The 27,620-nt window shown below is 43.8% G+C and overlaps 2 protein-coding genes across 2 annotated transcripts in view; both read right to left on the bottom strand.

The window, feature by feature from the left end:
- The window catches only part of nptna (neuroplastin a), a 99,268-nt gene extending 74,167 nt beyond the window's left edge, over positions 1-25,101 (bottom strand). Inside the window, exon 1 of the mRNA XM_031801587.1 lies at positions 24,797-25,101. Coding sequence (XP_031657447.1) covers positions 24,797-24,881 — 85 coding nt within the window. The 5' untranslated portion in view covers positions 24,882-25,101. The remainder of the gene's footprint in view (positions 1-24,796) is intronic.
- On the bottom strand, positions 19,646-24,908 carry LOC116356321 (UDP-glucuronosyltransferase 2A1-like). The gene is made up of 3 exons (XM_031801569.1): positions 24,797-24,908; positions 20,561-21,595; positions 19,646-20,329 (listed from the first exon to the last, which is right to left on the bottom strand). Exons 2-3 carry the CDS (start codon positions 21,574-21,576, stop codon positions 19,756-19,758), a joined length of 1,590 nt encoding a protein of 529 aa, XP_031657429.1. The 5' UTR covers positions 21,577-21,595; positions 24,797-24,908; the 3' UTR covers positions 19,646-19,755.
- Positions 25,102-27,620: the final 2,519 nt, after the last annotated feature.

Raw genomic sequence — 27,620 nt, 5'->3', positions numbered from 1 at the left:
CAACAGGTGTAGGTAGACCTTACAGTGAAATGCTGAATACAACAGGTGTAGTAGACCTTACAGTGAAATGCTGAATACAACAGGTGTGGGTAGACCTTACAGTGAAATGCTGAATACAACAGGTGTAGTAGACCTCACAGTGAAATGCTGAATACAACAGGTGTAGTAGACCTTACAGTGAAATGCTGAATACAACAGGTGTAGTAGACCTTACAGTGAAATGCTGAATACAACAGGTGTAGTAGACCTTACAGTGAAATGCTGAATACAACAGGTGTAGTAGACCTTACAGTGAAATGATGAATACAACAGGTGTAGTAGACCTTACAGTGAAATGCTGAATACAACAGGTGTAGTAGACCTTACAGTGAAATGCTGAATACTACAGGTGTAGTAGACCTTACAGTGAAATGCTGAATACAACAGGTATAGTAGACCTTACAGTGAAATGCTGAATTACAACAGGTGTAGTAGACCTTACAGTGAAATGCTGAATACAACAGGTGTAGTAGACCTTACAGTGAAATGCTGAATACAACAGGTGTAGTAGACCTTACAGTGAAATGCTGAATACAACAGGTGTAGTAGACCTTACAGTGAAATGCTGAATACAACAGGTGTAGTAGACCTCACAGTGAAATGCTGAATACAACAGGTGTAGTAGACCTCACAGTGAAATGCTGAATACAACAGGTGTAGTAGACCTCACAGTGAAATGCTGAATACAACAGGTGTAGTAGACCTCACAGTGAAATGCTGAATACAACAGGTGCAGTAGACCTTACAGTGAAAAAGGTATTCAGTGAACAATAGGTAGGTAAAGAACAGTAAAACAGTAAAAAGACAATGAAAAATAACAGTAGAGGTTATATACAGTAGAGAGGTTATATACAGTAGAGAGGCTATATACAGTAGAGAGGCTATATACAGTAGAGAGGCTATATACAGTAGAGAGACTATATACAGTAGAGAGACTATATACAGTAGAGAGACTATATGCAGTAGAGAGACTATATACAGTAGAGAGGCTATATACAGTAGAGAGGTTATATACAGTAGAGAGGTTATATACAGTAGAGAGGCTATATACAGTAGAGAGGCTATATACAGTAGAGAGGCTATATACAGTAGAGAGGCTATATACAGTAGAGAGGTTATATACAGTAGAGAGACTATATACAGTAGAGAGACTATATACAGTAGAGAGGTTATATACAGTAGAGAGGTTATATACAGTAGAGAGGTTATATACAGTAGAGAGGCTATATACAGTAGAGAGGCTATATACAGTAGAGAGGCTATATACAGTAGAGAGGCTATATACAGTAGAGGGGCTATATACAGTAGAGAGGCTATATACAGTAGAGAGGTTATATACAGTAGAGAGGCTATATACAGTAGAGAGGCTATATACAGTAGATAGGCTATATACAGTAGAGAGGCTACATACAGTAGAGGGGCTATATACAGTAGAGAGGCTATATACAGTAGAGAGGCTATATACAGTAGAGAGGCTATATACAGTAGAGAGGCTATATACAGTAGCGAGGCTATATACAGTAGAGAGGCTATATACAGTAGCGAGGCTTTATACAGTAGAGAGGCTATATTCAGTAGAGAGGCTATATACAGTAGAGAGGCTATATACAGTAGAGAGGCTATATACAGTAGAGAGGCTATATACAGTAGAGGGGCTATATACAGTAGAGAGGCTATATACAGTAGAGAGGTTATATACAGTAGAGAGGCTATATACAGTATAGAGGCTATATACAGTAGAGAGGCTATATACAGTAGAGGGGCTATATACAGTAGAGAGGCTATATACAGTAGAGAGGTTATATACAGTAGAGAGACTATATACAGTAGACAGGTTATATACAGTAGAGAGATTATATACAGTAGAGAGACTATATACAGTAGAGAGGTTATATACAGTAGAGAGACTATATACAGTAGAGAGGTTATATACAGTAGAGAGGTTATATACAGTAGAGAGGTTATATACAGTAGAGAGGCTATATACAGTAGAGAGGCTATATACAGTAGAGAGGCTATATACAGTAGAGAGGTTATATACAGTAGAGAGACTATATACAGTAGAGAGACTATATACAGTAGAGAGGTTATATACAGTAGAGAGGTTATATACAGTAGAGAGGCTATATACAGTAGAGAGGCTATATACAGTAGAGAGGCTATATACAGTAGAGAGGCTATATACAGTAGAGGGGCTATATACAGTAGAGAGGCTATATACAGTAGAGAGGTTATATACAGTAGAGAGGCTATATACAGTAGAGAGACTATATACAGTAGAGAGGCTACATACAGTAGAGGGGCTATATACAGTAGAGAGGCTATATACAGTAGAGAGGCTATATACAGTAGAGAGGCTATATACAGTAGAGAGGCTATATACAGTAGAGAGGCTATATACAGTAGCGAGGCTATATACAGTAGAGAGGCTATATACAGTAGCGAGGCTTTATACAGTAGAGAGGCTATATTCAGTAGAGAGGCTATATACAGTAGAGAGGCTATATACAGTAGAGAGGCTATATACAGTAGAGAGGCTATATACAGTAGCGAGGCTATATACAGTAGAGAGGCTATATACAGTAGCGAGGCTTTATACAGTAGAGAGGCTATATTCAGTAGAGAGGCTATATACAGTAGAGAGGCTATATACAGTAGAGAGACTATATACAGTAGAGAGGCTATATACAGTAGAGAGGCTATATACAGTAGAGAGGCTATATACAGTAGAGGGGCTATATACAGTAGAGAGACTGTATACAGTAGAGTGGCTATATACAGTAGAGAGGCTATATACAGTAGAGAGGCTATATACAGTAGCGAGGCTATATACAGTAGAGAGGCTACATACAGACACCGGTTAGTCAGGCTGATTGAGGTAGTATGTACATGTAGATATGGTTAAAGTGACTGCATATATGATGAACAGAGAGTAGCAGTAGCGTAAAAGAGGGGGTGGTGGGTGGTGGGACACAATGCAGATAGCCCGGTTAGCCAATGTGCGGGAGCACTGGTTGGTCAGCCCAACTGAGGTAGTATGTACATGAATGTATAGTTAAAGTGACTATGCATATATGATAAACAGAGAGTAGCAGTAGCGTAAAAGAGGGGTTTGGGGGGGGGGGGGTGTCATATATATATATATATATATATATGTAAACATTCATACACATAGCTCATATATTATACAGCGCCAAGCCAAACCGCCTGACTCAAGTCATCTTACTTACCCCTGCTAAAACAGGAACCAGCTCACTCACCCAGCAATAAAACTAACCCCCCTCAGCTCTGTTGTCTTACCACCCCAGGAAACAAAGACATTCCATCGCAAGAACACATACACCCAGCCATAAAACTGACCCCCTCTGTTCTCTTCTTTCACGACCCCCTCTGCTCTCCTGTATCAGATTTCCTGACACACAAATATCTCCTTGTATAAACACACATCTCACCCCCTCTACTGGTCGGGTGCTCAGAACAAGACTCTGCTGTGCACCAATGGGGCTTCTGATCTGGCTAGAGCAGGTCCGCCTCCAACCCTTTGGGACCAGTCAGAAGACCAACACGACAAGACTCCACCTACATATTCCATGTATAAAATCTGCTGTGACCAATGTCTAGGTCTCTTTTTCACCTGACTCCTTACCAAGTTAAATGAACTAGATCCGTGCACGTAAAACTGCAGGACAAGATATCTTTGACTCATTTTGTTACAACTGAAATCCACTCTGTCCAGCGTCCGTGATTTGGTCTCAACTCTCCAGTATTTGAACACCAACAAACTTGGTAGCATGAGGATGGTTTTTCCTAAATTCGATCCATGATAACTTGGTGTGAGAGGCGAGACAAATCATCCGGTTCGAATCAGACGGAATAGTGACCTGTCCAGGAGACAATCAGCCATTCATCTTGCCTCAGGAAATCTGATCAGAGTGCTCTACTAATAAGGTAAGCAGAGCCTGTTAAATCGAAATCTGCATATTGTATTATAGCCTAAACCAAATTTTTATCAGAAAGTACTGGGCGTGAGTATGAATCGTTCCCAAATAAAAACCTTGATCGAGGATCGTTTTGCTAGTTTTTATTTTTATATATTTATTAATTGGTCTATACTGAGTTATGTATAATGGATAAGTGAATTGTTTGACCAATACGTTAGATTCCCCCTGGGATCTGGTTCGTTCATGAAAATCTGCATAGAAAACTGTCCTACCGAATAGGTTGTGTACGAAGTGAAGTGTTGAACCGAGACTGTGTTCTAGTGTATAACGGATACTGAAATGAATTGTGATTGACCAATGTGTTAAATTCCTTCGGGACCCTAATTGTTCTGAAATCTGCATGGAAAACTGTCCTGATTATATATTTATCAGGTTGTGTATAGAGGTGAAGTTAAATAAGAGGCTGTGTTATAGCACGTGATGGACACAATTATGGATGTTGGAATTTCAATGTGAATTTCGCATGAATGAATGTAGTATTGAGAAAACATATGAACCAGAGTTGACGTTCCATGATTTTGAGACCGGGGAAATTAAATTGAGAGAAACGTTTGTCGCGGAGTAACCGCTAGGTTGAGATACGTAACTGGGCTATTACGCACACGTGCTGATAGACAAAGCTACCTTAGTAGTCGAATCGCCGTGCAACTTTGATTGACATTGGCCTCAAACACTGATTTTCGCTTTTTTCATTCCTGTTGATATTGCCTAAAGTTTAAAATTGTTCTGACGATTGCTATAGAATCGCTGGAATTTGCTGATATAAGTTCATAAAGGAAGTTACTGAATTATTTACAGAAAGTATTTAAATAATTTGAACGATTTTTTTTTAGTTCTTCTATTTTTCGATATTTCCTAAAGAGAAAGAATTATCCTGCAAATGTTATAGAACCGCTTGAATTTGCTAACATATTGTCCCAAGAGGGGATTGCTCAATTATTTTTTTGAAAATACTTAAATAGTTCGCTGAACGATTTTTATTTTTTATTTGTCTATTTTTTCATATTTCCTAGAGTACTAGAATTATTCTGACGATTGTTATAGAATTGCCTAAATTTACTGATACATCGTTCCAAAGGGAAATCAGTGAATCATTTCTAGATAATACCTGAATGAAACACTGAACACATAAAAAAAATAACACACACATAATTGTAATCACATACCGATAGAACCTTTGAATACGAGGGTGGGGTACAAGTTCAGTCTGTCCCGGCACCGCGAATACATCCTTGGTTTCGACCAAGGACGGGCTGAGTATACAAAGATAGAAATAAGCCACACAAAGGACTGACTAAAACCTAGATAACGCATTATACACATTATCAGACGAATTAGATAAAATGTCTGCAGCCATCACGCCCAAACTCAAAATTACGCATGTGCACCACCATGTGACCCAGCACAACAAGAGAAGAGGGGGTGCTGAGAGCCAGGTCCAGTCTCTGCAGGTGCAGCTGTTAAAGCTCCAAATAAAAGATGCACAAAAGGGGGAGAAACCTAAAAAACAAATGATTGCAGAAGAAACTCAAGACCAAGGGGAGCAGCCAGATATCACTCAGATCGTAGCACAGACTGTCTCTCAGATGATTCAACAGCAGGCCGGTCCTCAACCAGCCAACCCGGGGCCTACTCCAGTGGGGCAACCTGGAGTTCCTCAGTCTTGGTATCCTCCGCAACCACAACTTGCATACCAGCCGCAACGGATACCAGGCCATCCCAGAGGAGGGGTTTGTTTCAACTGTAGAACTCCAGGGCACTACTCACGAGAGTGCCCATACCCACTCACACCACAACAACGTCAGTGGAACTCTACGAGAGGTCCATATGGGAGGGGAAGGGGTGGAGATAGACCTCAACAGTACGAACATCAGCAACCAGGACCCACACCCATGCATCAGCAACAGCAATGAAGAGGAAGAGGAAGAGGAGGACCCTCTCCTAATCACATGCAGCAGCAACAGCAAGATTACAACCAACCACAGTTCCAAAGTATGGCAGGGAACACCATGCCCTGGCCATAAAGATGCCCACCACCCACGGCAGGAGAAGAGAGACAACACTTTCGACAGCACACTGAACCAACAATGATGTGCAAAGTTGAGGATGTCCCCCATCAGTTCCTGGTAGACACAGGATGCACCTATTCTGCTATCAAGTTCCCCCAAATGCTGTCATCTGATTCCATATACGTTGACGATCTACTACTAGGTGCTCCTACATCTGACCTCTGTCTACAAATAACAAAAACACTGCCAGACTTCCTAGCCACCAAGGGCTACAAGGTCAAACTGAGACCAGACCTGAAGAATGAACCACTGACCAATCCCGACCAATGGCTGTACACTGATGGCTGCTGCTACAAAGGAGAAAGAGAAACATAGCAGCCTATGCGATGGTGCAGCAACTCCTAGACGGCTCACATGTTACCCTTGAATCAGCCATCATCCCTCAACCAGCATCGGCCCAATTAGCTGAAATCATCGGATTGACGCAGGCCCTCATCAGAGGAAAAGGAAAGACTGTGAATATCTATACAGACTCAGCCTATGCCCATGGAGCAGTCCACACTGATGGACCCAGAACTTTTACGAGAAGCACATGGCCCCACACACGAAGGCAAACTAAAGACCCTTCAAAAGGTCTCGCACATCTAGTGGCACCCTCACATGAAAATATGACTGACTTTAAAAATAAATAAAAAAATGTGTATTTTTATTTTTATGACGATGACTTATTTTATGACGAATGCAATGTTTGTGACAGACACAACCCAAAGAAACCATATCAAACACCAATGGGTTCATACTTAGTACCTAATGCATGTTTTCAGGACATTAGTATAGAGTACACCAACATGGGCCCCCAAACTGTATCTAAAGACAAATGCTATCTCCTAGTTATGGTAGATAGGTTCTCCAAATGGGTAGAAGCAATACCAACAGCGAAGGGGGATGCTAGGTCAGTCGTTAAGTGGCTAATAAACCAAACTAATACCCAGGTATGGCATCCAAAGAAAAATCTAATTTGACAAATGGCTCACATTTCAATAACAAACACCTGAGACTGGTTGAAGAAGGATTTGGCATAACACACAGATTCGGTTCTGTGTACCACCCCCCGGTCCCAAGGTCTGGTGGAACGCTAAATCAGATTTTGAAAGCTAAGATAGCAAAAGTGACTGGTAAGAGTCATGCCTGGTCCACCAAGGGAGGGAGGTCATATGCCCGCTCTTGATGTACAACAAATTGTAATGTCTAATTATGTGAAAAAACTGACGGTTCTCTCTGCAGCACTCTCTACCCAGGTTCACAAGGTCCAGGAGGGGGAGCTGCCGGGGGACACGCCACCACTGAAGGTAAAGGTTGGTGACTGGGTGAGGGTTAAAGTCCACAAGATAAAGTGGCTGGAACCCAGGTGGACTGGACCGTACGAAGTGAAGGAGGTTACTTCACACTCAGTCCAGGTCAAAGGTAAATCAGGCGCACCTTGGCACCACCTTACACATTGCACCCTAGCCCCAACTCCTTCCAGAACACTGACTGAAGTCAGAGCTGATTTGAGCGGCCTAAATTCGATTCCAAATAAAGACACTCCTTCCTCAGGTGATGCGGCATCAAACTCCGCCTCCCCTGAAAAAGGAACCTCGCCCAGTTAGAGGGACATTTCTCCCTCCCTGGGTGAGGCTGGGGATATCTGGCCCTTTGTTTGTGATATTCCTACTGATCTTTGGGGTGTCCTTAGGCACTCTCACATGGTTAATAGAACAACAAACACATACTAAAGCATCAACCCCTCTCACCCCAACCCATATCCCTGATAACATTCCTAGCACCACTCCCTTCAATCTTACCAAACGTAGGACTACACCTACAGACCCACCATGCACACCAGACAAGATTAGAAGCACCACCTTATGTATACCCACGAATAGAACCACCACCTTTCTGCTATAGTTTTCACGTCTAGTAGATGTGAAGAGGGGGATTTGTCATATACAGTGCCTTGCGAAAGTATTCGGCCCCCTTGAACTTTGCGACCTTTTGCCACATTTCAGGCTTCAAACATAAAGATATAAAACTGTCTTTTTTTGTGAAGAATCAACAACAAGTGGGACCAGAAGTTCAGTGAGGATCTCTGAATGATCCAATGTTGACCTAAATGACTAATGATGATAAATACAATCCACCTGTGTGTAATCAAGTCTCCGTATAAATGCACCTGCACTGTGATGGTCTCAGAGGTCCGTTAAAAGCGCAGAGAGAATCATGAAGAACAAGGAACACACCAGGCAGGTCCGAGATACTGTTGTGAAGAAGTTTAAAGCCGGATTTGGATACAAAAAGATTTCCCAAGCTTTAAACATCCCAAGGAGCACTGTGCAAGCGATAATATTGAAATGGAAGGAGTATCAGACCACTGCAAATCTACCAAGACCTGGCCGTCCCTCTAAACTTTCAGCTCATACAAGGAGAAGACTGATCAGAGATGCAGCCAAGAGGCCCATGATCACTCTGGATGAACTGCAGAGATCTACAGCTGAGGTGGGACACTCTGTCCATAGGAAAACAATCAGTCGTATATTGCACAAATCTGGCCTTTATGGAAGAGTGGCAAGAAGAAAGCCATTTCTTAAAGATATCCATAAAAAGTGTCGTTTAAAGTTTGCCACAAGCCACCTGGGAGACACACCAAACATGTGGAAGAAGGTGCTCTGGTCAGATGAAACCAAAATTGAACTTTTTGGCAACAATGCAAAACGTTATGTTTGGCGTAATAGCAACACAGCTCATCACCCTGAACACACCATCCCCACTGTCAAACATGGTTGTGGCAGCATCATGGTTTGGGCCTGCTTTTCTTCAGCAGGGACAGGGAAGATGGTTAAAATTGATGGGAAGATGGATGGAGCCAAATACAGGACCATTCTGGAAGAAAACCTGATGGAGTCTGCAAAAAACCTGAGACTGGGACGGAGATTTGTCTTCCAACAAGACAATGATTCAAAACATAAATCAAAATCTACAATGGATTGGTTCAAAAATAGTCCGGGTAGCCATTTGATTACCTGTTCAGGAGTCTTATGGCTTGGGGGTAAAAACTGTTGAAAAGCCTTTTTGTCCTAGACTTGGCACTCCGGTACCGCTTGCCGGAGTAGAGAAAACAGTCTATGACTAGGGTGGCTGGGGCCTTTGACACTTTTTAGGGCCTTCCTCTGACACCGCCTGGTGTAGAGGACCTGGATGGAAGGCAGATTTGCCCCAGTGATGAACTGGGCCGTACACATTACTCCCTGTAGTGCTTTGCGGCCGGAGGCCGTGCAATTGCCGTACCGTCTCGATGTTGCAGCTGTAGAACCTTTTGAGGATAGTTGAGTTCAACCATTGGGATACAAATTCTCGTGACAAGGGCATAGCAGGATTTCTTGTAAGCTTCCGGGTTAGAGTCCCGCACCTTGAAAGCGGCAGCTATACCCTTTAGCTCTGTCACGACTTCCACCGAAGGTGACTCCTCTCCCTGTTCGGGCGGCGCTCGGCAGTCGTCGTCACCGGTCTACTAGCTGCCACCGATCCCTTTTCTTTTTCGTTATGTCTGTCTTATTGTTCACCTATGTCTAGTTTAGGTTATTAGTGGGGTATTTAATCTCGCCCTACCCTTTTGGTTTTGTGCGGGTTTGTTCGTGTAGCTGTCATTTTGTTTGGGTTGCGTTTTGGTTGTTCTGTTGAACAGGTGTTTTTTTCAGTTTTGTGGCTACTGTTGTGGTCCTGTTCCTGTTCTTTGGACTTGTAAATAAACACCCTTTCTTGCATTCGATCTCTCCTGGGCCTGACTCCACACCCACCTCTCCTAGGGAGAACCTGACAAGCTCAGTGCGAATGTTTCCTGTAATCCATGGCTTCTGGTTGGGGTATGTACGTACAGTCACTGTGGGGACGATGTCCTCGGTACAATTATTGATAAAGCCCGTGACTGATGTGGTGTACTCCTCAATGCCATCGGAAGAATCCCGGAACATGTTCCAGTCTGTTCTGGCAAAACAGTCCTGTAGTTTAGCATCTGCTTCATCTGACCACTTTTTTATAGACCGAGTCACTGGTGCTTCCTGCTTTAATATTTGCTTGTAAGCAGGAATCAGGAGGATAGAGTTGTGGTCGGATTTACCAAATGGAGGGCAAGGGAGAGCTTTGTACGCGTCTCTGTGTGTGGAGTACAGGTGATCTAGAATTGTTTTACCTCTGGTTGCACATTTAACATGTTGATAGAGATTTGGTAGAACTGATTTAAGTTTCCCTTCATTAAAGTCTCCGGCCACTAGGAGTGCCGCCTCTGGGTGAGTGGTTTCCTGTTTGCTTATTTTCTTATGCAGCTGTCTGAGTGCGGTCTTAGTACCAGCATATGTCTGTGGTGGTGAATAAACAGCCACAAAAAGTATAGCTGAAAACTCTCTAGGCAGGTAGTGTGGCCTGCAATTTAGCACAATATACTCTACTTCAGGCGAGCAAAATCTAGAGACTTCCTTATATTTCATGCACCAGCTGTTGTTACAAATATGCCCCCTTACTGGAGTGTGCTGTTCTATCTTGCCGTATATCCCGCTAGCTGAAAATCCATGTCACCATTCAGCCACGATTCTGAGAAACATAGGATATAGCCGTTTTTGATGTCCCATTGGTAGGATATTCGTGATCGTACCTCGTCTAATTTATTGTCCAATGATTGCACGTTGGCGAGTGGTATTGACGGTAAAGGCAGCTTTCCCACTCTCTTTCCCAGTTGCCTTATCCGGGTCCTCACGAGGCATCCGGCTCTTTGTCCTCTGTACCTGCGTCGCGTCCTTTTGCAAATAACGGGGATGTCGGCCCTGTTGGGTGTTTGGAGAATGTCCTGTGCGTCCTGCTTGTTGTAGAAAAGAATCTTTGTCTAATCCGAGGTGAGTGATCGCTGTCTTGATTTCCAGAAGCTCTATTATGCCGTAAGATACGTTTGCAAAAACATTACGTACAAAATAAGTTACAAATAACGCGAAAAACCCCTCACATAATAGTACAATTGGTTGCGCGCCCGTAAAACTGCTGCCATTTCTTCCTGTGACATTTTAAATGATATGTTTTGGGACTTGTGTTTCCCTCCAGTTTCCCTATAGCACCCTTCCTCTCTCAGGGTCTCAGGGAGGGTTCATCTCCCTGGATACCATGGACACCATGTCTGTCAGCCCCACAGGGTCAATAGGTCATATAGACCCAGACATAGCAGCTACACCTTCCTTTGATGTCAACTAATTAGTGTTCTCTGTGCCTTGAGGGGAAAGCCTTCCCACAAAACCAGTGTGAACCATGCATCACTGGAACATCTGCATGTCTGTTCAAAAGTGTTCAAATTCTCCTCTCTCCGACTTCTTAGTCTCTGTTCACACTTTATGCGGTGTCATCTAGTATGGAAAGGAGCCAACAATGGCTCTCCTGACTGAAGAGTGAATTTGGCAAAAGCGCCCTGGTCTCCAATGTGGCTTTCGGCTTCGTCCTGGCTTGAAGAAGCTAGAGATCGAGTGTCCCTGCGACCCCCAAATGGATGGGACTGTTTTCCTCCACCTTCTTTCCTGATTCCTGCCATCATGGTCTTTATGCTGATGCTAGTCATCCAGGACTGCAGGTAAAACCTGGGCAGCGGCCCAAGGACGGTGTCCATCTCCAGGCTGGTTCCCCTCCATCGTCTGACTGATCCGGCTCTTCCTGGATGGACAGTACTTGACTGACTGGAGCGGCAGGTTTGTGATTGTTAATGTGGGAGAAATTATATACGTGGGAGAAAATATATACATGACTATAGTAACACAAGAGAAAGATACACTTATGGGTTCATTTCCTGTTCTGGTAAAATGTATTGTCTATTGTATAGGACAGAAAGCAGAGAAAGGCCATGGGAGTATGGGACAGCTGGTAACACAAAAAATGCAGACACATAGACGCCTAGGGCAGCTGGACATACAAAGATAAGAGGGATAGACAAAGGAGGGGGTCAGCCAAAGGACCAACTGATGGATTACAGACATCAATCACATCACAGGGGAGACACAAGTCTGTTTGATCCGAGATAAAGACAAGCCTATAGCAAGCCTATAGCAGAGAGGAATGTATAGTATTTTTATTATAGCTGAGCACGCTAAAAACAGCGGAGACACATAGTCTGCTGACCCTAGATAACACACAAACAGGAGAACGCATTAAGCTGAGTGAAGGGTCAAAGCAAGGGTCTTGTCATCATTAGGATCTAATGGAAAGCAGATGTGGGCGTTATTGGGCTGAACAAGCAGGATACACGGATTGGAATGTAACTTTATTTGCATGTAGGATGGGCTCATATGCAATATGTGGATAAATACTGGAGCCAGGGCTCTGGAAAAGGGGTGGGTCCCGTGGGGCACTCCGGCTTGTTATACTCTTGTATTAAAAGTCTATAATTGAATTCAAAGTTCTTCATTGTGTCATATTTGAACCGATTTTCCACTACATTAACAAGGCAGCTCCTCAGAAGTGGGTTGAGCCTCAGGTGAGAAAATACACTGAGGTCAGTTTCCTAGACCCAGATTAAGCCTTGTCCTCAACTAAAATAAACTGAGGTCAGTTTCCTAGACCCAGATTAAGCCTTGTCCTCAACTAAAATAAACTGAGGTCAGTTTCCTAGACCCAGATTAAGCCTTGTCCTCAACTAAACTAAACTGAGGTCAGTTTCCTAGACCCAGACTAAGCCTTGTCCTCAACTAAAAGACACTTTCAATGGAGAAATGCCATTGAGATATATATATATTTTTAAATCAAGAACAAGGCTTAATCTGAGTCTGTGAAACCGGCTCCTGGTTGTTATCATTGATGTCTGCGGCATTAAGCAAAGAAAGTACAAGGAAAATAGAAAACTATGTAATGTCATATACAAAACAAAGTGTTCATGATCAAAAGTGTATACTGTAAATGCTTATCCTCCATGACCCTTGACCTTAGTACAAATGGGGTGGCAGGTAGCACAAATGGGGTGGCAGGTAGCATAGGTGGTGCCTGACAACTGGAGTTTTTTTTTCTCGCTTCAAACCCCAAGTCCGACAGGATACGTCTCCTGCCATTGTGCCCTCGAGCAATGCACTTGTGCACTGCTCCCCTAATATTTCTCCAGGTTCACTGCACCATGGCTGAGCCCTGGGTGTGCGGCTTGTTTTTCCTGGGAGAGTTGATTTGTAAATAAAATAAACACATGTCAGTTCTGCACAAGATTCTATCTTGTGGAGGAGTCTCCTTCTTCAAGGTTATTAGTATTCCTCTGCTGAACTTCATCTGTCTCGTAGTGTACGTGATCAGAGGGAGCTGCCAGCAGGAAGAGGAGCTGCCAGCAGGAAGAGGCACTGCCAGCAGGAAGAGGAACTGCCAGCAGGAAGAGGACCTGCAGGAAGTCAACAACACTTTATGAGATGCATGAGATGACATCACTTCAACAACGTCATTCCTTTAACACTTGTGTGTGTATAAGGTAGTTGTTGTGAAATTGTTAGATTGCTTGTTAGATATTACTGCACGGTCGGAACTAGAAGCACAAGCATTTCGCTACACTCGCATTAACATCTGCTAACCATGTACATGTGACCAATTAAATTTGATTTGATCATTATGCCAACACCTGTCTTGTGAATGTACCGGTTTTCTTCCGTTGAAGGAGAGGACCAAAGCGCAGCGTGGTTAGTGTTCATCTTATTTAATAATAAATCCAAACTGAACACTTCAATTTACAAAAACAACAACAGTACACCACACAGTACCGTCTGGTGTAAAACACAGACACGGAAACAATCACCCACAAAAACACAGTGAAACCCAGGCTACCTAAGTATGATTCTCAATCAGAGACAACTAACGACACCTGCCTCTGATTGAGACCCATACTAGGCCGAACACAGAAAAACAACCTAGACACACAAAACATAGAACGCCCACCCAGCTCACGTCCTGACCAACTAAAACAAGGAAAACACAAAAGAACTCTGGTCAGAACGTGACAGTGAAGCTATGTGGAGAGATTATGCATAATGTGTCCTCTCCAAGGAGAAAGTACATTGTATAATGTGTCCTCTCCAAGGAGAAAGTACATTGTATGATGTGTCCTCTCCAAGGAGACAGTACATTGTATAATGTGTCCTCTCCAAGGAGAAAGTACATTGTATAAGGTCGCCTCTCCAAATCCCTCAAGACTTCAAATCTCTTTCCATTGACATTTGAAAAGTACAACAGCTGCTGGTACCTCCCTCTCCAACAAAGGTGTATGAACAGAGGTACGCACTTACAAATGTACTCTTGTCACTGTCAAAATGTTACATCAAGTTTGTATGTAAGGTATAGCAACCAATAAAACAAACGTTACAAGCTTTGTTTGATCGGATCAGGCTTTATTGACATCATTAGCATAGCTATCATTTATAAATAGGAACGTTTACAAACATTGGTACAAATGATGTGTTGATTCCAATAAGTGATGTCTTGCCATGTACCTCTCTTTGCCAAACAGCAGATGGCCTCACACACCGTCTGCCCTGGTACACCTACTGAGACCCAGCAGGGGCTGCGGACACAGACGGGATAGCAGACAGAAAATATCAGTTGTTGACTCTAAGCATTTGTGACCTTCTTATGCAGTGCTTATGTGCTACTTATAACACGGGTTATGAAACCCCTTAAAAAAGTTGCAATCCGAGATTCAGCAAACCAAAAAACCTAGGGTTGCCAGGTGTGGGTAATGATGGGTTGCCTTGTGTGGGTAATGATAGACTGCCAGGTGTGGGTAATGATGGGTTGCCAGGTGTGGGTAATGATGGGTTGCCATGTATGCATAATGATGAGTTGCCATGTGTGCATAATGATGAGTTGCCATGTGTGCATAATGATGGGTTGCCAGGTGTACATAATGATGGGAACTTTGTGTGTGTAATGACGGGTTGCCAGGTGTGTGTAATGATGGGTTGCCATGTGTGTGTAATGATGTGTTGCCAGGTGTGTGTAATGATCGTTGCCAGGTGTGCGAAATGATGGGTTGCCAGGTGTGCATAATGATGAGAACTATGTGTGCATAATGATGGGTGGCCAGATGTGCATAATTATGGGAACTATGTGTGTGTAATGACGGGTTGCCAGGTGTGCGTAATGATGGGTTGCCAGGTGTGCGTAATATGGGTTGCCAGGTGTGCGTAATATGGGTTGCCAGGCGTGCGTAATGATGGGTTGACAGGTGTGCGTAATGATGGGTTGCCAGGTGTGCGTAATGATGGGTTGCCAGGTATGCGTAATGATGAGTTGCCATGTGTGCATAATGATGAGTTGCCATGTGTGCATAATGATGGGTTGCCAGGTGTGCATAATGATGTGTTGCCAGGTGTGCGTAATGATGGGTTGCCAGGTGTGCGTAATATGGGTTGCCAGGCGTGCATAATGATGGGTTGACAGGTGTGCATAATGACGGGTTGCCAGGTGTGCGTAATGATGGGTTGCCAGGTGTGCGTAATATGGGTTGCCAGGCGTACGTAATGATGGGTTGCCAGGTGTGCATGATGATGGGAACTATGTGTGCATAATGATGGGTTGCCAGGTGTGCATAATGACGGGTTGCCAGGTGTGCGTAAAGATGGGTTGCCAGGTGTGCATAATGATGGGTTGCCAGGTGTGCGTAATGATGGGAACTATGTGTGTGTATGACGGGTTGCCAGGCGTGCGTAATGATGGGTTGCCAGGTGTGCATAATGATGGGAACTATGTATGTGTAATGATAGGTTGCCAGGTCTGCGTAATGATGGGTTGCAAGGTGTGTGTAAAGATGGGTTGCCAGGGCCGGTTGTTAGTAAACCGGCGACGTCAACCGTCGGAGCAGGAGTAAACGTGACAGCCAGGCTCCAAGGATCTCTCATTCTTTGTAGCACTGAATAGTTCCATCATCGTACTTCTTCTGATCCATCTGATCCATCAGAGGGTGTGGAGAGATCTCATACATTGCTTTCCCAACCTTAGCTACTGGACTGACCCCGACCTTGGCTACTGGACCGACCCGTACCATGGTTACTGGACTGACCTGTAACCTGGTTGCTGGACCGACCACAAACTTAGCTACTGGACCGACCCCGACCCTGGTAATTTCTTACATTCTTACCCCAGGAAATCTTGAGTCTTATTACATACAACCGGGAACAACTATTGGATATACCATCAATACGACAAGGAATACGACTTTCCCGAAGCGGATCCTTTGTTCAGACCATCACCCAGGGCAATGGATCTAATTCCAGAAGCCGATCCAAAACAACAGGCCGCAGATGGGACAGACAAAGCAGCCTCCTGGTCAGACTCCGCTCCCGAGTATACTACTTGCCAACGTCCAGTCTCTTGACAAGAAGGTAGACAAAATTTGAGCAAGGGTTGCCTTCCAGAGAGACATCAGAGATTGTAATATTCTCTGTTTCACAGAAACATGGCACTCTCGGGACAGGTAGTCGGAATCGGTTCAGCCACCGGGCTTCTCCATGCATCGCGCCAACAGAGGTGAACACCTCTTGGGGAAGAGTGTATGCTTCATGATTAACGACTCATGGTGTAATCATAACATACAGGAACTCAAGTCCTTCTGCTCACCCAAACTAGAATTCCTTACAATCAAATGCCGGCCATTTTACCTACCAAGAGAATTCTCGTCAGTTATAGTCACAGCTGTTTACATTCCCCCTCAAGCAGACAAGACGGCCCTAAAGGAACTTCACTGGACTTTATGTAAACAGGAAATCATATATCCTGAAGGTGCATTTATTGTAGCTGGGGATTTTAACAAAGCAAATTTGAGAACAAGGCTTCCTAAATTCCATCATCATATTGACTGCACTAATACACTGGATCACTGCTACTATAACTTCCATGATGCATATAAAGCCCTCCCCCGCCCTCCCTTCGACAAATCCGACCACGACGCCATCTTGCCCCTACTGTTTTATAGGCATAAACTCAAACAGGATGTACCAGTGACGAGAACCAGTCAACGCTGGTCTGACCAATCGGAAGCCAAGCTTCAAGATTGTTTAGATCATGTTGGAATATGTTCTGGTCAGCCTCAGAGAACAACATCGACCTATACGCTGACTCGTGAGTGAGTTCATAAAGAGGTGCATTGGAGATGTTGTACCGACTGTGACTATTAAAACCTACTCTAACTAGAAACCGTGGATGGATGGCGGCATTTGCGAAAAACTGAAAGTGCGAACCACCGCATTTAACAATGGAAATAGGTCTGGGAATATGGCTGAATATAAACTGTTTAGTTATTCCCTCCGCAAAGCAATCAAACAAGAGAAATGCCAGTACAGGGACAAGGTGGAGTCGCAATTCAATGGCTCAGGCACGAGACGTATATGGCAGGGTCTACAGGAAATCACAGACTACAAAAAGAAAACCCAACGACGTCACGGACACCGACGTCACACTTCCAGACAAACGAAATACCTTCTTTGCCCACTTTGAGGATAATACAGTGCCAACATCGCAGTCCGCTAACAAGGACTGCGCACCCCCCCCCCCTCCTTCTCTGTGGACGACATGAGTAAAACATTTAAATGAGTTAACCCTCGCAAGGTTGCTTGCCCAGACGGCATCCCTAGCCTGCTAACAAGGACTGGGCAACTCCTCTCCTTCTCCGTGGCCTACGTGAGTAAAACAGTTAAACGTGTTAACCCTCGCAAGGCTACTGGCCCAGACGGCATCCCTAGCCGTGTCCTCAGAGCATGTACAGACCAGCTGGCTGGTGTGTTTACGGACATATTCAATTGCTCCCTATCCCAGTCTACTGTCCCCACATGCTTCAAGATGGCCACCATTGTTCCTGTACCCAAGAAGGCAAAGATAACTGAACTAAATGACTACCGCCCCGTAGCCCTCACTTCTGTCATCGTGAAGTGCTTTTAGAGTAGTCAAGGATCATATCACCACCTTACCGGCAACCCTAGACCCGCTTCAGTTTGCATACCGCCCCAACAGGTCCACAGAGGACGCAATCACCATCACACTGCCCTATTCCATCTGGACAAAATTAATAACTATGTAAGAATGCTGTTCATTGACTACAGGTCAGTATTCAAAACCATAGTACCCTCCAAGCTCATCATCAAGCTGGAGGCCCTGGGTCTCAACCCCACCCTGTGCAATTGGATCCTGGACTTTCTGACGGGCCAAGCCCAGGTGGTGAAGGTAGGAAACAACATCTCCACTTCTCTGACACTCAACACTGGGGCCTGCCCAGCCCCCTCCTGTATTCCCTGTTCACCCACGACTGCGTGGCCATGCACGCCTCCAACACAATCATCAAGTTTGCAGATGACACAACAGTAGTGGGCTTGATTATCAACAACGACGAGACAGCCTACAGGGAGGAAGCAAGGGCACACGAGTGTGGTGTCAGGAAAACAACCTCTCACTTAACGTCAACAAAACAAAGGAGATGATCATGGACTTCAGGAAACAGCAGAGGGAGCACCCCCCCTATCCACATCAAAGGGACAGCAAGTGGAAAGTTTTAAGTTCCTCTGCATACACATCACAGACAAAGTGAAATGGTCCACCCACATAGACAGTGTGGTGAAGAAGAAACAACATCGCCTCTTCAACCTCTGGAGGCTAAAAAAATCTGTCTTGTCACCCAAAACTCTGACAAACTTTTACAGATGCATAATCGAGAGCATCCTGTCAGGCTGTATCTCAGCCTGATTCGGTAACCCTAAACCGCAAGGCTCTCCTACCTGCCCTCCATGACACCTACAGCACCCGATGTCACAGGAAGGCCTAAAAAGATCATCAAGGACAACAACGACCCGAGCCACTGCCTGTTCACACCACTCCAATCCAGAAGGCGAGGTCAGTACAGCTGCGTCAAAGCTGGGACCGAGAAGAACAGCTTCTATTTCAAGGCCATCAAACTGCTAAACAGCCATCATTAACTCAGAGAGGCTGCTGCCTACACTGAGACCCAATCACTGGCTGCATTAACATATGGATCACTAGTCACTTTATACAATGCCACTTTAAATAAGGCCACTTTAATGTTGTTTAAATATCTTACATTACTCATATATGTATATACTGTATTTTATACCTTCTATTGCACCTTGCCTATGCCGCTCGGTCCTCGCTCATCCATATATTTACATGTACATATTCTCATTCAACCCTTTTAGATTTGTCTGTATTGTGGAGTTGTTGTTAGATTACTTGTTAGATAATACTACAGTCGGAACTAGAAGCACAAGCATTTCGCTACACTCGCATTAGCATCTGCAAACCATGTGTATGTGACCAAATAAAATTTGATTTATAGTATTACTGATTCTACAATGTTGGGTAAAAAATAAATGGATTTTCCATTACCTCTGCAGCAGCCATATGATTACAATGATCCTGATCCTATTTACTGGTGACAGAATTTCGGGCCAATCGTAAATGGACATGATAAAGTCATCGTGATCTCTTCCCCCATCTCCTGAGTATACTGCATAGATTATTTAAATCCCATACCCATTTAAAAAACTAATTTGAATGACAAAGATATCACATACCCTAAAACAATGTTTTATTGATCAAATGTAAATGTTATTGATAAATTGCTGATTGAGCAATGATAAGATAATATTTGAATATTCACATCTCAAAACACATTATCATTCACTTTTCACTTTGTTCCTGCAAAACACCTTACGCCAAACACATCTTACGACTGCCAGGCAAACCAGCGTTACAAGCAACGCACACGCCAGCAGTGTAGCTATCACATCAACCGAGTGGTATACTATCCAGGACATCTTATAGGACTCTGTCCTCAGGTGACGAGCTCCTTTATGTCTCATAACAAACTCGATCCAGAACACTGCCTTGTCCAGTGGTTTAATGGGTTGGTCTCTGTGCAGTCTGGACAACCTCTGCATGTTCTCCCTGTAGGACGGTTCATGCAGCACAGCCTTCAAAGACTCCAGGAACACATTTCTGTCCATTGTGACGATATCCACCGTGTTAGCTGCCCCCCTCTCCTTCAACTTGGAGAGGTTGTCGGACTGGTCGAAGGCGAGAGGGAGGCCGACTACCGGGACGCCGTGGTAGATGGCCTCCTGGACACCGTTGGTTCCTCCATGGGCTACGAAGGCCCGGGTCTTGGGGTGTCCTAGGAGGTCGTTCTGGGGAAGCCAGTCCACCAGTAGGGTGTTGTTACCTAGGGTAGAGGGTCTCTGTCCAGTATACCTGAGAACCACAAGAGAACCACAGTGGATATACATGGAAATCTGACACTTTTGTTTTTAAGTCTAGGCCCAGATAAAGTCCTGGACTAAAAGCATGCTCAATGGAGAATAACATTTGAAATCGTTTTTTAGTCCAGGACCAGGCCTTATTGTTTTTGGAAAACTGGCTCAATTTTTTAATTTGTCCAATCAATTAATTAATTAATTAAAGGATCTATCCATCCATCCATACCTCCAGATGACCTTTTGAGGCAGCTGAGCGAACGCGGCAGCGATTTCATCTGCGATATCTTCAGGAAGCTCTGCCACCAAAGTCCCCAGAGTCATCATGACAACCCCATGCTCGCTGGAACTCTGAACAAACTCCTCCAGGTCCTGTGGAAGAGGCTTGGAGGGCTTACACTGGAACCCACCAATGTAGACCATATTGGGCATGGTGGGTTTCGGAAATTCAAAGACAAAATCGCTTCTCATGAGCCAGATATCTGCTTCCTGGAAGAATGCGTTGTAATCGACGTCAGGGCCAAAGTAACGCTGGACTATCGGTTTGTAGTTGGGTTCTGTGATAGATGCCAATGTGTAACTCCCGAGTATGTAAGCTAAGATGTTGGTGACTCTCTGGAGGAAGGTCATCTTGTCTGTCAACTCTGTGGGTGTGTATGGGACGTAAGAGAGAGGCGACGGGGCGATGACCAAATGAGCTTCACCTTGAATGGTCCATCTGACATTGTAAACCAGAGGAAGGTGGAGGACGCGGGCTAAGATCGTCCCTCCACCAATCCCAGGATCTGTCAGAACCAAATCAAACTTAGCATCCTGGAGAGACTGGATCAACTTTCTGTCTTCAAGGACACGAGTGGTCATTTCAGCCATATTCTTGTGGAACTCGAAAAAAGTCTCCTTCATTGATGACTGAAGCTTGAGTTCGGTCCAAAAACTTTTCCCCTGCTCCCTTTGAATCTTCAGATGTTTACTTAATATAAATTCACCAAAGAAGTTTTCATCGAAGCCACCAGTGTTGGGGATGGTAATGGTGGTGTAGTGGGGGGAATTCTCCTTGATGTACCAGCTGTTTGACGCTCGCACCACTGTGATGTCATGGCCTTTGGAATGCAACTCTTCGATGATGACTCTCATGTTGACCCAGTGGCTTCCATCCATTGGGTAGATTAATATTTTACCGCCATAGACAATATTGGACAGGGTGATGAGCAATACGACCAATGAGATAAGGGTTGGTTGATACATCCTTCCGTCCAAGTGAAACCTTAATTAGATACAAGGAAGTAGATGTCAAACAATCAATCACAATAATTAACTAGCCGTCAGCTATAGTTTTTAGCACATTCTGTAACATCTGACAATTGTATAGGAATCAGAGAATTGAATTGTCTCTCTGGCCCTTTTTATAAAGTTGCGAAATTGGTTGGTATTCAACGAATCTACTAGGTAACCTAGCTAATGCATACTGTCATACCAATCCAATAGGGTCATATTCAGATGGACTCATAGTTGCACAAGATCATATCTGATACATCTGAATCAGACCTGGGTTCAAAAACGATTTGATATCATATTCAAATAGTTTAGCTGTGATTGAGTTTTGCTGTGACAATGGGACCAGTAGAAAAGTACAAAAAGCACAAACTTGGCATTGCAGGTGTAACAGTATAACTTTAGTCCGTCCCCTCGCCCCTACCCGGGCTCGAACCAGAAACCCTCTGCACACATCAACAACAGTCACCCACAAAGCATCGTTAACCATCGCTCCACAAAAGCCGCGGCCCTTGCAGAGCAAAGGGAACCACTACTTCAAGGTCTCAGAGCAAGTGACGTCACCGATTGAAACACTATTTAGCGCCGCTAACTAGCTAGCCATTGATTGAAACACTATTTAGCGCCGCTAACTAACTAGCCATTGATTGAAACACTATTTAGCGCCGCTAACTAGCTAGCCATTTCACATCCGTTACACAGGCACTCCAAAAGCAAACGCTTCAATTATTTAAACAATTTCAAATGGTGGTTGAACCCAGGTCTGATCTGGGAGAGGGTTTATGGTTATGCAACCTCATTGTTCAATCAGAATATTCTGACTGCTGCAGATCACATTAGGAAGCATAGAATGGGTTGTGGATGGGAGGAGCAGCTAGCTGTGTTGCTAACATGCTATGTTGTCATGTGTTGCTAACATGCTATGTTGTCATGTGTTGCTGCCATGCTGTGTTGTTGTCTTAGGTCTCTCTTTATGTAGTGTTGTGGTGTCTCTCTTGATGTGTTATGTCCTATTTCATTAATCCCAGCCTCCATCCCCACAGGAGGCCTTTTGCCTTCTGGTAGGTCGTCATTGTAAATAAGAATGTGTTCTTAACTGACTTGCCTAGTTACATAAAAAAAATAAAAAAAATAAAAGCCTTCTAGTCCCAGATCTATTTGTACAGTCTTGACAAGTCTGTTTGTTTGGTGTGACAATCACCATACAGTCTTAGGGGGAAAAAAGGTGATATCTAGAACCTAAAAGGGTTCTTTGGCTGTTCCGATAGAAGAACCCTTTGAAGAACCACTTTAGGTTCCAGGTAAAAACCTTTTTGGGTTCCATGTAGAACCCTTTCCACAGAGGGTCCAAAAAGGGTTCTCCTATGAGGGCACCCGAAGAACCCTATTGGAACCCTTTTTCTAAGTGTAGGAGTTGGCAAGGCAACACAAACAGACCTGGAACGAGGCTAAGAAGTAGCATCCATGGAGAAACTCATATTGCTTACTACATCCTCAGAAATCCAGAACCGGTTTTGTGCAAACGTTCCACTTCTTGTGCTCCTTGTCATTGTTTGGCATGACAAGGAGTGGTATCTTAGCACAAAGAGACTAGATTTCTCCAGGTTACACAGATCACATATCATTTTTCCAATTTGCTTTCCATCTTTGCATAATGAATTGCCTTTATAATGCAAATGGAATGCCCCCCCCCCCCCTCTACACACACATAATAAGTACTTAAACAAGTCACATAATAAATTGCATGGACTCACTCTGTGTGCAATAATAGTGTTTAACATGATTTGTGAATGACCACCTCATCTCTGTACCACACACACACAATTATCTGTAAGGTCCTGTAGTCGGGCAGTGAATTTCAAACACAGATTCAACAACAAAGACCAGGGAGGTTTTCTAATGTCTCATAAAGAAGGGCCCCTATTGTTAGATGGGTTATAAAAAAATATAACTTAAAAAAACAATCTTTTTTTAAAAAGCTGTCATTGAATATCACTTTGAGCATGGTGAAGTTATTAATTACATTTTGGATGGTGTATCAATACACCGTGTCACTACAAAGATACAGGCGTCCTTCCTAACTCAGTTGCCGGAGAGGAAGGAAACCCCTCAGGGATTTCAACATGAGGCCAATGGTGACCATAAACCAGTTACAGTTTAATGGCTGTGATAGGATAGAAAACTGAGGATGGGAAACTGAGGACGGATCAACAACATTGTAGTTACTCCACAATACAACCTAAATGACAGAATGAAAAGAAGGAAGCCTGTATAGAATAAACACATTCTAAAACATGCATCCTGTTTGCAACAAGGCACTAAAGTAAAACCACAAAAAATGTAGCAAAGAAATTAACTTTATGTCCTGAATACAAAGCGTTATGTTTGGGGCAAATCCAACACAACACATCACTGAGTACCACTCTTCATAATTTCAAGCATGGTGGTGGCTGCATCATGTTATGGGTATGCTTGTCATCGGCAAGAACTAGGGAGTTTTTAAGGATAAAAAGAAACGTAAAAGAACTAAGCACAGGCAGAATCCTAAAGGAAAACCTGGTTCAGTCAGCTTTCCAACAGACATTGGGAGACAAATTCCCCTTTCAGCAGGACAATAACCTAAAACACTAGACCAAATCTAAACTGCATTGCTTACCAAGAAACCAATGAATGTTCCTGGGTGGCCGAGATACAGTTTTGACTTAAATCTGCTTGAAAATCTATGGTAAAACCTGAAAATGGTAATCTAGCAATGATCAACAAGAAATTTGACAGAGCTTGAAGAATTAAGAAAATAGATCATGGGCAAGTTTTGCACCATCCAGGCTTGGAAAGCTCTTAGAGGTGTACCCAGAAAGACTCACAGCTGTAATCGCTGCAAAAGGTGCTTCTACAAAGTATTGACTCAGGGGTGTGAATACTTATGTAAATAAGTTATTTCTGTATTTCACTTTCAATAAATGTGCAAACATTTCAAAACACATGTTCAGGCTGTAACACAGCAAAATGTGGAATAAGTCAAGGGGTATGAATACTTTCTGAAGGCACTGTAACTTACTAACTAACCACTAACTAACTACCAACAAACTATCTGAACGAATTAAACTAAATGTTTAAGTAACCATTGTTAACGTAAAAAATAAAGCCTTTATAAACCCTTAATGTACAGTGTTCTCACTGATAGATTACCTACCAAAACCAGCCAAGTCCACAAGCAGCTCTAAAATCCAATTCAGTGTTAGTTTGTCCAACTGCCCAGACAACGACTTCAAATTCATTCACATCTCACTGAAAGGCAGTCCAGTAGGGTTGTGTCCTCTGATTGTTGGTATCAGACATGTGACATAAAGGTAAGTTAGGTTCCTCCTCACTACTACAACAGTGCCTTGTTAAACGCAAAACGACTTGGGGAGTCTTGAGGTTACACAATCTCTGTGTGACCAGTGGCAAATCGCACCATATTCCCTACCAAGTGGACTGTTTTTAACCATCGTCTAATACATTAAGTGTGTGTAACACTGCATTCCAGAATTTGTTTGAACTTTAGATATGGTTTGTGTCCCAAATTGTACCCTTTTCCCTATATAGTGCACTACTTCTGACCAAGGCTCTGGTTAAAAGCTGTACACTATCTATATAGGGGAAAGGGTGCCATTTGGAACATAAACCATGTTCAAAGTTCAAACAAGTTCTGCAACCATTTTTTTTGTGTGTGTTTTTTTGTTGTTGCATGAGACTCACACGCGCAAGTGAAAATGTTCAGTCCCACAATTTGCAACAAGCATGCATATAAGCATATCGGCAGGGTAGCCTAGTGGTTAGAGCATTGGACTAGTAACCGAAAGGTTGCAAGTTCAAATCCCCGAGCTGACAAGGTACAAAATCTGTCGTTCTGCCCCTGAACAAGGCAGTTAACCCACTGTTCCTAGGCTGTCATTGAAAATAAGAATTTGTTCTTAACTGACTTGCCTGGTTAAATAAAATTAAAAATCAGTTCCATACATTAAGAAATGTCTCTCTTCGCCATTGGTAGCAATTGTAAGGTGGCAGATAGCCAAGTGGTTAGAGAGGAACGCCAGCAACTGGAAACTTGCCAGTTCGAATCCAGGATCCGATGAGAAAAAAATTATCTGTTGCGCGTCTTGGATTAAAAGCGGAAGTAACATTTGGGCTGACCTTGTGTTGCAATTGACCAACAAAATAATCTTAATCTGTTAGATAACATAGCCAAGGGGCATTGCACGCACCATGTTAAACACATAGTTGAACTGGGTTGAAACACAAGAGTAGTAGAGGAAAGGTGAGTGACATGACTGTGCTATGCCTTGTATTACCATGTGACGGTCTCAATGAGGCCTTAGAGAGGGTACAGAATGCAGTGCACACACTTTGAATTACTGTATACTTCATTGCAAATAGTGTAAGACAAGGATTGTGAAGGCGATACAAATAAAAAGTCAGAATAGTTTACCATTATTTAATAGTGAAAAGTGGGGCATTGTTAATAGTGAGTGACGCCTTTAAAACAATAGTATAGTACGTCAACTCTCAAATTCTCTCTCTTTCTCTGATTAGCTATGAATCATTTTACTGTGTCTCATTCTCAATATTCACCCACAGAGGATAAATTGATAGAAGAGATCTCTGAAGTCTACGTGAAAATGGTTAAAAAGCAACAAAATTGAAGTTTTGGAATGGCCTAGTCAATGTCCAGACCCCCGTAATAATGGCGCCGAATGGAATGGCTGCCGTTTTACAGGCTCCAAACCAACTGTGCTATTTTATGTGTTTTTCCCACATTGTTTGTAACTTATTTTGTACACAATGTTGCTGCTACCGTCTCTTATGACCGAAAAGAGTTTCTGGACATCAGAACAGAGATTACTCACCTCAAACTAGACATTTCTTTAATGAGTCCGATGCAAAGGATATACTGCTTCTCCGAGACCAGGCCCAAATCCCAGTCATTCGCCTGAAGAAAAGACGGAAATACAGGGGGGCGTAGATCGGGGTGCCTTGTGAAAATTTGTCGGCAAGTGGGTAACCCGCCTCTACCACCCCTTCTATTAGCCAACGTGCAATCACTGGAAAATAAACTGCATGATCTCCGTTCGAGATTATCCTACCAACAGGACATTGAAAAATGTAGGATCTTATGTTTCACCGAGACACGGATAATATAGAGCTGGCTTGGTTTTCCGTGCATTGGACGAAGGTTGAAAGTCATGCGTCCTCCGATACACAACCCAACCAAGCCGCACTGCTTCTTAACACAGCGCGCAACCAACCTGGAAGCAAGCCGCACCAATGTGTCGGAGGAAACACCGTGCACCTGGCAACCTTGGTTAGCGTGCACTGTGCCCAGCCCGCCACAGGAGTCGCTGGTGCGCGATGTGTCTCATTGTGCGTCGCCCCACGGACCTCCGGGTCGCGGCCGGTTACGACAGAGCCTGGGCGCGAACCCAGAGTCTCTGATGGCACAGCTGGCGCTGCAGTACAGCGCCCTTAACCACTGTACCACCTGGATTCCAGGACATTCTGGATTCCAACATCATCTGTGATTTCCACCTTCGCCTCCCGGACCGACCCGCTCCTTGTCCTCAGGGTCACCTCCCTGGTCGGCGTCGTCCTGCAGCAGGAGCCGTGCGTCCGTGAGGGGGGACGGGCGTGCCTACTGTCACGCCTCCCCTCTGGCGCACGACGTCGCCGGTCCTGGGATTCATCATTACACACACCTGGCATCCTTCCTTACTCTCACCTGCAGATCATCATGATTCACACCTGGACTCCATTACCTTCATCATTACCTCCCCTTTATATGTCCCTTATGGAATTTCAGTGTACTTCCTTAATTGACTGAACTTAAAAATGGAATTGACTCCAACCCTGCTGGGAAGATAATATTCAACCAGACACTGCATTTCCCATTGGACAATATTCAAGTTGGATCAATTCTAGCCTGGTTTCAGAAGTGCTTCTGCTGTCCTGCCAATTCCTATCGTAATGACCAAAGAAGC

This window comes from Oncorhynchus kisutch, linkage group LG22, assembly GCF_002021735.2.
Source record: "Oncorhynchus kisutch isolate 150728-3 linkage group LG22, Okis_V2, whole genome shotgun sequence".
NCBI lineage: Eukaryota > Metazoa > Chordata > Actinopteri > Salmoniformes > Salmonidae > Oncorhynchus > Oncorhynchus kisutch.
Note: the sequence above shows the minus strand (reverse complement) of the source record. Positions and strands in the feature narration are given on the sequence as shown.